The 12,976-nt window shown below is 37.2% G+C and overlaps 1 protein-coding gene across 1 annotated transcript in view; it reads right to left on the bottom strand.

Annotated features, from left to right (window-relative positions):
* Window positions 1-11,514, bottom strand: part of ABHD10 (abhydrolase domain containing 10, depalmitoylase) — a 16,083-nt gene extending 4,569 nt beyond the window's left edge. The window contains exons 1-4 of the mRNA XM_082394749.1: window positions 9,278-11,514; window positions 6,743-6,926; window positions 1,035-1,146; window positions 495-632 (exon numbers count right to left, since the gene is read on the bottom strand). Coding sequence (XP_082250875.1) covers window positions 495-632; window positions 1,035-1,146; window positions 6,743-6,926; window positions 9,278-9,659 — 816 coding nt within the window. The 5' untranslated portion in view covers window positions 9,660-11,514. The remainder of the gene's footprint in view (window positions 1-494; window positions 633-1,034; window positions 1,147-6,742; window positions 6,927-9,277) is intronic.
* Between the last annotated feature and the right edge of the window lie 1,462 nt (window positions 11,515-12,976).

The following is a 12,976-nucleotide window of genomic DNA, read 5'->3' as shown; positions in this document are numbered from 1 at the left end:
ATGGCAAGTCTCATCTCCTGTGTATGACTGACAGTGTGTGCTCAGAGAGCTCTGCTGAGAGAGGATCTGAGGTTTTCAGGCTAAAAAAAAAACAGTTTCATAATTGATTAGCCGTCTTAACATGGTCATAGAATAGGTACCATTTCCCATAAGCCACAAAATAAGACTAAGAGGTCCAAAAAGAGATCACGATGTATGATCCAAATAAACAAATGTGGTTAATAAAATGTTGCTAAAACAAGAAATTCAAAGTGTGATTTCATTCATGTGGCTCAAATATTTGGCAAAATGATTTGAAGTGACTGTGAAAAAAAAGAAAACCTTAAACAGGAGACCAAATAGTTAAAGGCGGCAAAGAAATGGTATACAAAAAGGCAGTTAAGACAAAAGATGGGCCAGTGTAACAAGTCAAAGGACAGATGACACATGAACAAAATTCAAAGAGGGAGCAAAAGAACGACAGCAGGGATACACTGAGGTTGCCTGGGACTCACCTCAACAGGAAGCTGATTAAACTGTGTCACCAGGCCATCCACAGCTGTCGCTATGCCAATAAGAGCAACAACCTTTTGTGGCCGTGCGATTGCAGCATGAAGCATAAGCCATCCACCGAGGCTAGATCCAACTAGTATCTAAAAGTAAAAACATGTAGTTTTAAAGAGGAATTTCTTTTTCTTTTCTGGAAGGCAGTGAATAATTTCATAGAACGTATATACTTTCTTTCTTTATATTCATTGGCTCCCAGACTTTTAATATTTGGCACAAAGTAAAATTAAGATTATGATTACTTCTTGTTAAAGTATTAGGTCTATAATAGAGAATAAACTAGACAAATAAAATTTGTAAAATGAAAAGTAAAATGCTACCTTCGTTTTATGAGAAAGTGAAAATAATAGAACTGATTTGATACTGAAATACAAAAATGGATGGTTAGACATTTAAAATATTAAATAAATTTTCACATCTAAAGAAACAGCTCAAATGTCATGAGGTTGCAGTCAACAATTATCATCATATTTAACAAAAACAGTCACCTGTGGTCCTTCAGCTAAGTCATCAATTATAGAAAGAACATCTTTTCTCCATTTTCCCACTGTGCATTCTTCTAAGTTACCATCTGAATTTCCAACTCCTGAGTAATCAAACCTGGAAAAAGAGAAAACATATCTATATTTAGATATCTATGTATTTGCTTCTCTAATTTTTAAGGAAGATAGCACATTAATCATTATTACAATGTCTAAAATATATTAAAGTGAAACAGTGAAGTCAATATGTATTTCAGCAAATCCTACTGGCTTAACCTTCAAAGATCTCCCATAGCCACTTACTTTCTCACCTCCTCCACGGCTGCCAGCCTGGTCCAAATCACTATCCTCTCTTGACTGAACTAATGCAACAGCCTCCTAGTAGATCTCCATTTTCATTTTTTACCCTCAAAGTCTATTCCCCACACAGTAGTCAGTGATCCTTTTAAAACAAAAATCATGTCTTGCACAAACCCTCCAAAGGTTTTGTATAATCTTTAAGTAAAATCCAAAGTCCTTTCCATCCTCTAGCCCCTACCTACCTCTCTGATCTCATTTCTTACTGTTCTCTCTCCCTCCCAGTTGTATCCTTACTTTCCTTTTTGACGTTAATGGAATATATCACCCACATTCCTGCCTCAGGAGTTTTACAACAGCTTCTCCTTCCACGTGGACCACTCTACTCCAGATATCCACTCAGATTGCTCCCTCACTTCATTTAGGCCTTTGGCTCAAATGTTACATTTCCGTAAGTCTTCTCTGACCATTCAACCGAAAGTTGTGCTTCTTTCATCATTCTCTAGTTCCTTACCCTGCTTTATTCTCTTTATAGCAAATATTGCTACCTGATAATACACATATTTGATTATTGGTTTGTGGTCTATCTCCCACACTAGAATGGAAGCTCCACAGGGGCAGATTGTTTTGTTCACACTGCTTTCCCAGTGCCTACATCAGTCCCTTGCACATGGTAAGTGCTAAGTGTATGTTTACTCAATTAGGAGAAGGAAGAGAGAAGTCCAGAATCAAATTCATCATCACTAGCTCCTCCTCTTGGTTTTCTTTCCTTCCAACTTCCTAGTTCTCCAGGCTCAGAGTCTGTCTGATCTGTGAATTTTACCTCTCCTTCAAGGTCTCGATTCAATAAATCATGAAGTATCATACCACTCCTGCAGACTGCCCTAAACCCTAGTCATACTGAACTACTCCCAATTCCTGGATAAGCCCTTTCCTAACTTTGAGACTTTGCATGCTGTTCCACTGCCTAAAAAGCCTTCCTTCCCCATTCAAACTTCCAGTCATCCTTTAAGTCATGTCACCTCCTCTGAGGAACTTTCTTTGACAGAATGTGTCATTTAGTAGTAGTAGGTGACTTTCTTTGTACCCAATTCACACTTTTCATATTGTGTGCTGTAATCAAGTTTTAAATATGTCTCTCTCTGACTAGAATGTCAGTTCTTCAAGGGCAGACTGTTTTATTTCAAGTTTGTTTTCCCCCAGGGTGTAGAACACTGCCTGCCCTGTACTATCCTCACTCTCTCATTTTTTCTCACTTGCACCCCTTTCTCCTCAGTTTGGTAAGACTGGTGTCCTGGTGCAGGTCTTTGTCATCTTACACCTACCCTCTCACAGCAGCCTCCTGTGTCTCTATGACTATTCTTTCTCCAAATGGACCCACTTTATACTGTCAGGTTTTGTCTGACACACTGTATTGATATGGCATTAATTTCAATGGCTTCCTGTGATATATAACATAAAAATTTAGTGCTTTAGCCTGTTTTTTAAAAACATATTTTAGTCATCTCAGATTGACCTTTTATTTCTTCTGATGAAACTACTGCTTTAGTCAAACTGATCAACTTGCTGTTCCTAAAAAAGACTCTATGTTTTCTGTCTCTGTTTTACGCTTCATCCATTTCCTTCACATGGAATACCTTCTCCCATCACCTTCATTACTAATATCCCCTCTCAGAGCTTAGTCCAAATGAAATTTTGCTGCAAAGGCTTCCCAGACAAGCCGGAAAAAAAAAAACCCTCTACTTAATGAAAGTTAGAATTCACTTTTATTAGTCACAATCATTTTATTGTATCCTGTTCTATAAGACAGTTTATGTGTGTATTTGTGTCTCATCATTCCTATGAGACTGTAAAGATCCTAGAGGGGAAATACCATCATCTTATTTTTGTTTCTGCATTCTCCATAGTGGCTAGCATGTGAACCTCACACACTGAGTACTATAATACATATTAAATGAATAGAACGTAAAAGTATAAAGAATTATTTTATTTAAATTTAAAGTTTTCAGGATTTTTCTGATTCTTAAAATCTGGTGAGAACTATTAAATCCTAGTGTTTTTCGTGTACTTGGAGAATATATATGTGATATATAGTGTATACATATTTTCTTAAGAGATAAGGGATTAAAAAGTGATGGAGGGACTTCCCTGGTGGTGCAGTGATTGGGAGTCCGCCTGCCAATGCAGGGTACACAGGTTCGATCCCTGGTCCGGGAAGATCCCACATGCCATGGAGCAACTAAGCCCGTGTGCCACAACTGCTGAGCCTGCACTCTAGAGCCCGCGAGCCACAGCTACTGAGCCTGCGTGCCACAACTGAAGCCCGCGCACCTAGAGCCCATGCTCCACAACAAGAGAAGACACCACAATGAGAAGCCTGCGAATCGCAACAAGGAGTGGCCCCCACTCGCCGCAACTAGAGAGCCCGCGGGCAGCAACGAGGACCCAATGCAGCCACAAATAATAAATAAAATAAAATTTAAAAATAAATAAATAAAAGTGATGGAGAAATAAATTAAAATTAGGTATGAAGTGAAGTGGTTTTGGATCCTTGGGAAATAGCGTAACAAGGCAGCTACTGAAGTCTAAATCACGGTTATTATTTCTCCTCAATCCAGGGGATACAGAAGACAGATCAGGGAGAAGAGGGGAGAAAGACACCAACTAATTCTCCTTTACCCCCCTCTGTGGGCAATCACACATCTCTACTTGCTGTATGTTGTTTACAGTTGCCTTCCACCTACATGGTGAAGATGCAAAACACATGTAGAGGGCCTTCAAAAAGGAAAATATAAACATTCAGTGATACTAATAGGTGACAATATAGTTCATTCTTGCTGAACCCTAACCAAGTGACAAAGATAATTAAAAAACGTTCAGCAGTTTAAAACTTTTAAACACAGTAACGCAATTCTGTCTTAGCAGCCCCAATACTCTGGAACATATTCCCAAATGTAAAATTTTAAATTTTATTAGAAATAATTATGAGAGAAGACCAGCCCTAAAACCATGTGTTCCTGAGCTCTGACTCAATCTTATTTTAGGCATGGTGGCAGGATATTAAAAAACCATTTACACAGAACCATATGTACTATTCCTTGTATAATATACAGAACTAACCATTTCCTCATTCAAGATCTAAGTTTTACAGACAAAATCACAACAAAAGTAAACTTAGAAATTGGGAGTATAAATAGAAGATAAAATCTCTTATAACAAGTTAAAATGCAATCATTGTTGCTTTTGTTGTGGTCATCCATTTACAATGCTTGGTGTCAGTCTATTTATCTCTTGTAAAAATAAAATAGTGTGTGTGTGTGTGGAAAAAAAAAAAAAGAAAATACATGAACAACAACAATAAAAGGATCCATGATTGTAAAAGACAAAAAATAAATAAATAAATAAAACTCTAACTTTCCTACCAAAAAAAAAATGCAATCAATAGCTAATAGTGATTAGATTGCAATGAAGTTTGATGAAAGCAAATAAAAAGGAACCTGATCAAATTAAAAATTGTAACGAAGGGCTATACTTTATAAAGTTTTATAAAGATACACTTAGGCTACATTTTAATACAGTATCATATAATTGTCTGTATACACTATAATTTCATCCTCATTACTTAATATATCTTTAAAAAGAAAATTTATTTCATGTGCATCCAAAATGCAGAAAACCCCCTTATATGTCTTATAGGGAGACAGGAACTGGTTATAGCTCTCATAGTCTCAATTTAAATTCGAGAACTGATAAAATGGGGATTTCTTGAGTCAAATTCTTTTGGGGACAAAGAAGGAGAATGATGGCAACTTTTCTGATATCATCATGCTTTGCTCAGGGTAGTCCTCCCCTTCCTGGAGAGCTCTACCTTCTTACCCAAATTCCAACTATTTTTCAGTGTTCCTTTATGAAGTTTTTTCTGTCTACTTCGACTCCCTAGTTTTCTCTCACCTTATACAATTTAGTATCCTGCTCTTTGACATAATCACATTTTGATGAATATGTCTGTCTAATTTCCCATATGTATTTTATCTTGTATTTCCCCACCCTGATTAAAAGATCCTTACGGGCAACGACCATGTTTTATAATTCTTTGTATATTTCACAGCACCAGTATAGTGCTAGAAAGTCTACTTGTAAAAAATACTCCAGTCTTCAGAGTAACAGTTAGGTTAGAACATATTTTTAAGAGTTCTGAGCATGAAAATGAAATAATTCAGTTAATTTGATAACAGGAATAAGACAAAATTCATACAATTGACATACTTTTTGCTAATATATTGAATAGATAAAAGTCTTATTTTTAATTCTAAAAGTTTAAAAATTTTTTATTTCTAATTATTTTTTATTTTATTTCTAAAAGCTGTATTTTCTAGACCTATTGAGTGAATGTTACTGAAACTCTTCTAAAAACTAGATAAATAGATTTTTAGGTTGCTAGTGATAGAAAAGAATTCAGAAATTATCTTTCGTCCAATCTCTTCCTTTTTATGATGAAGAAAATAGGTCCAGCATTTGTTAACTGACTCATCTTGTCAGTTATTGCTAGCATTAATTCTAGAGCCCATGTTTCTTGAATTCCAGGCCAGCACTCTTTTTACTAAACCATACTATGTCTTCTGGCAAATCAGGCACTAAATAAATGATTGTTATAAGTAAACAAATCTAATAAAAATGTAAACACATTATTTTAGTAAAATAATTATCAGTATGAAATATTAGGAACTGTGAAATCAAGTAGTAGTTAAACAACACATATCCTTATTTATGCTTATACATATTCAGGCTACAGAAGTGAAAGAAAAGAAACTCGGTGGAAATGCAAATTATACAACATTAATTTTACAATACTTTTAAACACATATATTGTTTTAAACTACATATTTTAAAAGGAAATAAACAGTGGTCAAATAAATGTCCTTAAGTCCCCAAAGGAAAACCACAATATAATTATGAGATTACAAGAAAGCCAATTAGTATACTGGTTTGTTGTCATGTTAGAATACTGTTTCTAAAGAGCTAAGTTACCACTAGTTTTTTTCTGCCACCATTGTCGGTGTGGCACAAAGACCTTTATTTATTTATTTATTTATTTATTTTGTTTTTTTGTTTTGTTTTGGCAGCGTGGCTTGTGGGATCTTAGTTCCCCGACCACGGATTGAACCTGGGCCCTCAGCAGTAAGAGCTCGGAGTCCTAACCACTGGACCGCCAAGGAATTCCCCACAAAGACCTATAAAAAAGGCTTTTTAAAGGCTGCACTTTACAAGAACCTTAAATCACAAAATGAAAGTTTACAGACCATTAAAATAAATTAATCTATAAAAATGCTGGCATTTGTTTCAGTTGGTTAGAGCAGAAGTAATTCTCTACTGCCACGGTAAATGGTAATATTTTCTCTAAAATGTGTTGTTCCTACCTTATATAGGCGTGACCTAGAGATTTGCAAAACTCCTCAATCGCCAGTGCTTTTGTACCATTCATATTAGAAATATAGCCAGGGATGAAGATAATTCCTGGACTTTTGCCTTTTAGCCTCTTATAAGCCAGGTTTGGAAGGTCTGGTCGACTAAGGAAAGAGATTGAGGTCTTTTGTCTGCAAGCTAAACAAAGTACACAAAACATAAACTATAGTTTGCAAACACAGTTTTTTGAAAACCATACATATTTCTAATCTTAACTTTCTTAACTCATCAAACTGATGTCAAATACTACTTCCATTTAATAGAAAAAAAATACAGATGTGAAGTATTAAAGTCACAAGTCTGTGCATGGTATCTTTTAAAATCATGTCACAATCAGTGTCTTCTCTGAGCAAGGTCCAATCATGATTCTTCCAAAATACACAATGAGAAGGAAATCTGAAGGCAACAAAAGACAGAGAGACTTGTCAAAAATGTTTTTCTGTTGCTGCTATATCATGTCCCAAATAGTATCAATCAACATTCAGATTTACCTACACTAGTTTTAGCCCTTTCTTGTGAGATTTGTCTTCTTTAAAATTTTTTTTAATGTTTAAGGGGTTTCACATCCTCTACTTTTTAGTGGGGAGGGGGAGAAACAAGTTTGGTCTGCCCTTGGGAAGTTGTTTCAAAGGTAGAGGTGCTGTGCCCCTTTTATTACTGATTCCCTCTCCACCCATAAAATCATGGGCCATGGTAACAGCCAATGATGATTCCATATCTGCTGAGGTGGGTTCAATGAGCAGTTTCTTTATAAGTAACCTTGAATAAATGAATGATAATACCATTTTTGGAAAAAGATTTCTCAGAGGGCTCCCAATCACTGTGTTTTATTTGTTGGCCTGGTTTTCTGTGAATGGTACACACAAATCTTAGTGCAAGTACAAAGGCACAATGGGTAAACCTTACAAGGTTGTTCCATTTCATTATTTTTAAAGTTCCTTCCCTACTGTAAAGTCAATACTTGCTCTTAAAAAATGTAGAAAGATATTTAAAAAAAAAAAAAAGTCATTTATAATCCCACTTTCTCCCTCCGAAGAAACTAGGCTCGTGTACTCCCTTAACAGTCTTTTTCTGGACCAACGGAATCTCTTTTTTATCACATGAAACTTTTTTATCACATGAAACCTTTCTCTACTTTATTGTGGCTAATTAAAACTTCTCAGTCTCTTCCATGTGAGCTAATAAAGTTTTCCTCAGTTTGGATTTGAGAAGTTGATTTTTTAAAAAACTAAATTGAAGCCCTTAAAGCTATCCCTTTTATATGTAATCCTGTTTCAGAGTTTCAATGTATAGTGAAATATGCCAAATTTAAAACTTTTAGTGAAAAACAAGGCTAGTAGGGGCCAGTTATGTTGGTTGACAGATTGCAGCAGCAAAAATGTTCATTTCCCATTTCCTTAGCACTCCAAAATTCCTTCCTATCCTCTCTTCCATATTACTTTCCAACAGGAAATTCTCCATAATTACAATTTGTTTAATCTTGGTGAGTTATAAGTGGTCAGGTTCTTAACATTATATCCGTGAATGATCTTCATAGTGTAAGGATTAGCTTAAAGCCTGGGGCATAAGTGTTCAATGAATGTTCACTAAATAGTAAAAGAGTATCATATTCTAGTTAATGAAATGACATACTATACTTTGCTAAAAAAACAGATATATAACAGCCTTTTGGTTGTGTACAATTAAAGGTAAGTTAAACTGATAATATGCTTAAAATTTTAAACTCAAAGGGTATTTGCCATGACAATTCCCATTCCAAGCACAATACATCTGACAGCTGTCTGGCAAGGGTGTGAAAACAACAACAACAACAAAAAAAATAAAAAGACATAATTCAGAAAGACAAACTATATATATGGGGGCTGGGAGTGGAGTTAGGGTGGGACGGAGAAGAATCAAGCACAAGGAACGGAAATACTCAGGGGCTTTAATTTTTCGTCCAAATTCTAGTTTCCTTTGTAGAGTAACGACTACGGTTTTTACTGGGCTGCGATCATGGGAAAAACAAAACAGAAGCAAAAAACTAGAAATTAGGCTTGATGACGGCGTTTAAACTTTTCCAAAGAAAATGTTCATATTGTAAAATCGCTCAAGTCAAGGGAGAGCAGGTCTAAGCATCTTAACAGTCACGATCTGTAAACCCTTTAGAACCAGCAGAGAAAAGCAAAAGCAACTAATAATCAAACGCATTAAATGCACATCTGAATTTTTCCTAATGTTGGCGCTTAACAAGGGGGAGGCGGGCAGAGAGGATCCTTAGACTGCAGAGCGTGACGCCACCAACGGCCCGGGCTGCCCAGAATACCCCCGGGCCCGGCAGAGCTCTCCTCACAGCCTTCACCAGAATTGTCGAAAGTGCCTAGAACTGGGGTACTGAGAACCGGGGAAGAGCATTTCTGAACGGGGCGCCAAAAACGCATGGCACAGGAACTGACGGAATCCGTGATGTTCGGAAGTACGCGTCCTACTCCAACCTTTCGGACACTGACCTGGGAGCCACCGTGGCGCCCGCTCGGCCTTCGGTGCAAGTAACGTGCTGAGCCCACGGTGGAAGCCGAAGGAGACGGCCATCCGGCCCAACCTGCGACAGGGTACCCAAGCGCCCAGACCCACCCTCGCCATCTTCCCAACGGCCCCTGCGCCCCGCGCCGACCTACAGAGACACGCACAGCGCCCAGAACCGAGCTTGCGCATGCGCCGCCCGCTGGACGACGCAACTTGGCAAACGGCGCCTGTCCGAGTTTCGACCCCCGGAGAGCGCACATGCGCAGAGCGTCGTCGCTCTTCCCAGCCTTTCGCTGTTGGGCTGTTCTGTTGGGGAGGTTCGGTCTGTGAGTTTGGGATGTTTTGAGCGCCCTCGGTAGGCTGCATTCTCGGTGGGTAGATACTCCAGGACTGGAAGCGAGGAGAGGAACCCCACCCATCGTTCCTAGATAGGAAACCATCTCATCATCCCGATGACAGTAGGGAGCTGAAACATAAAAGTGCTAAGACTTGCTGCGTTACAAGTAGTTCTCACCCCCTTGACAGTTTTGACCTGTACCGGAAATGGTTCGAAGATCTGACCTTAATCCTGCTTGTATAAACACCTGGAGTGGAATCGAACATTCGCCGCTCCTTCGCCCTTTTTCAGTTTGTTTTAGCTCTTTGTATGCCTGACTGTTGAATTACCCTGACCCCTGTCTCATACTATACGCAAAAATAAATTCCAGTAGATAAACGGTCTCAACAGAAGAATAAAACCTGAATAGTTCTGTTCACCCTGCTCCTAGAAATAAGAAAAAATATATAATTCCAATAAAATTGGCCAACAGCTGTGATAGGCAGTTCATATATGTAAACATGATGATCAACCTAACTGAAAAATTGGAATTAAAAAAATAACCCATGCCATTTTTCCTACCCATCAGATTGGCAAAAGTTAAAAAGAACAACTATTGTTCTTTTTAACTTTTTTCCGGCAAGGAAGCTGGGCAATGGGCACTCATGTATGGTTGGTGGGAGGGTATACTGACAAACTCTTTTGTCAAGTAACCTGACCACCTATGGCAATTTAAAATATGCATCATTTTCATGCCCTTTGACCCAATGGCCCCAATTTGTGACTTTCCTATAGAAAATACTAGTTTATACGGATGCATATTATCTACTAGAGCACCGTTTTTAGAGGCAAACAGAAGAAAAAAATGGAATGGCCAATTAATGGTTGAATAAACTGTGGTACAAGGGTTTCTGGATTCCTGCTCTGACACCGTTCAAAGCAATTCTTGGAGGCCTCAAGCATCAACAAGTAAGGACTAGTTTTTTTTTGTTGTTTGTTTTCTATTTAAAAGTTACTGTAGCTGGTTTAATACTGGATACAGTGAATCCAGCCTATCTTTGGAGTCTTGAGAACCTGTCCTATTAGAACACACTAGAAAAGCTGGATAAATAAAAACTTAATAGATCTCTTTCTTGAGAGGTGTATTGCCAGAAACACCTGCTTGACAGCTGCTTGATTTAGCAACTTTCTCCAAAAGCTGCTGAGCTATTTTGCTAGTTCTCCATTAAGCCTGTTGTAGACTCTAAAGGGACTAAAATCACTAAGGTGATGCCCAATGCACATCACTTCAGCATCCTTTGTTTCTTAACAATAAACACTTCTCCCTATGGTTCTGGATATTTGCAAATATTCTCAATCATTCCTGTCCCTATTCTGTCCCTTTATTTTTGCAGGTCTTCTTGCATTTTATGTGCAGGAAAAAAAAAAATCTTACTTGTTCTCATAGTGGGAAAGGCACTGCACAAAAAAAGCAGGGAAACCCTTGGACCATTTTCTCCATCCACCTTCATCAGTGTAACAAATCAGGAAAAATTGTAGCTAGAGTCAAGTGAAGATGCTTTTACTGACAGCAATGGGCCTGAAGTAGACAAATTTGTTTCCGTTAACCTACTATCAATGTTGCCTTCACTGACAGGTGTGAAAGGACATACTGTAGAGGGCGGTTTCTTCCTCTGAAATCTGCTTCCTTGTTCAGGGAAACAAATGATGTCCCCACCAAGTAAAGCCTTAGAGCTTTAACTTCATACCTGCATGATTTTTTCCCCATCAGAGAGAAGGACAGGTAAACACAGTCCTTCAATCCCCAGTAGTAATTGCATCTGTGCCATTAGACAAAAAGATGTCAGGTTTCTCAGGGGTTATCTCATCTTGTTAGCAACAGAAATGTGACCAGAGATATTTCTGATTACTTCAGTTTATAAACTACAGGTCATAATGTTAGCACACAACAACCTTTATGTCGATTCTACAATGGACTTTTGCTGATTAATCCATCCTCTGTCATGTAACCAATGGGTGACTTCCTAATGAGAGATGATTTTATTTTCAAATGTGAAATCTGGTCAATATTTTAATCCAAACTCAACATATTTTAACACACATATTGGAAAGGTTTACTATATCATGCAAGGCATAAAGTTGATTAGAATATCTTTACAATCCTATGAAGAAGGTAAAGTACAGTTCAGAAAAGTTATATCTTTACATTAACCAACAAAAGTTTAGCAATTGTATTTCACTCTCATTACAGGGTTTAGGGGTGATCTCTGAAAAAACAGATTATAAAAATGTCTTCTGCAATTGTGATTTTGTCCTTCACTGTTCAAGTAAAATCATGTGTCATCCAGTTGCAAAATCTTATTATTGGCAACATGTATACAAACCACTGCAAATAAAAAAAAAAATTGTACCCAGGCAGGCCTGACAAAGATTTTACAGACACTTCTAATCTAATCATTTCGCTTGTACTAGTAAGTAATGTCATTATTTTCTGCTTTCATTCTTTTGCCAAAGCGTAGAAAGAGTACATTCATACTTACAAATGCACACATGACAAACCAGGATAAATGGAATTTGAAAATCATTATAAAAGGACTTTCCTGAAGTCATTTCATTCAACAAAAATTAATTTAACTCTAAAAAACAAAGGCTAATTGTAAAGAAAATACATAATATAATAGCACATTACAGAGTATATTAAGTTGAACTTCATTTGCCTTTTAATGGAATCACAATACTTCTGTAAATAAGGATTTTAATTGGTCTGTTCTTTGGTGAAAACAGCTGTATTTCATAGTTATGTCATGTGAGGCTGCAGCAAAGAGAAATCAGATAATATAAAGAAAATCGGCTACTGGTTGCCTTTATTCTCAGTACTGGGAATGGAGAGATCTTCATCAAAATAGCTCCTAAGTATTCTCTTTATTTTAAATTGCCCAATGTGACAAAATGTCTAAGACTGCTTCTTCCAAAAACACACAGCTTTTTGTTCTTCTTTTACAAAGAGTAGTTTGCTATATATGTACAGTAGCTTATGCTGGTGGTGATTCTTCAAAGTCAACTTCCTGGGCACTTGTTGGCATCAAAGTACCATTTTAAAATGTAGAATAACACTAACTGCAGTTCATCACTTGAAACTACTACTGTTAAACAGAGGTGATATCGAGTCTTTGGTTTTGGTGTAGTACTTTAAAAGTAGGGCCAAACTCCTCGTACAATATATTCCCTTCCAAGCCCTTATTTGCTTATATTTATAAAATAACATTAAGCAAAATACTCCTTTTTCAAAAAAGCCAGTTGATTACCAGTAAAGTCAATGCCAATGATTTGGGTGCTAAAATAATTTCATATTTTCCATGTACATATA

The sequence above is a fragment of the Balaenoptera borealis genome (assembly GCF_965194805.1).
Source record: "Balaenoptera borealis genome assembly, chromosome: 5".
Taxonomy (NCBI): Eukaryota; Metazoa; Chordata; class Mammalia; order Artiodactyla; family Balaenopteridae; genus Balaenoptera; species Balaenoptera borealis.
The sequence above is the reverse complement of the archived record's forward strand: the minus strand, read 5'-3'. Positions and strand labels throughout refer to the sequence as shown.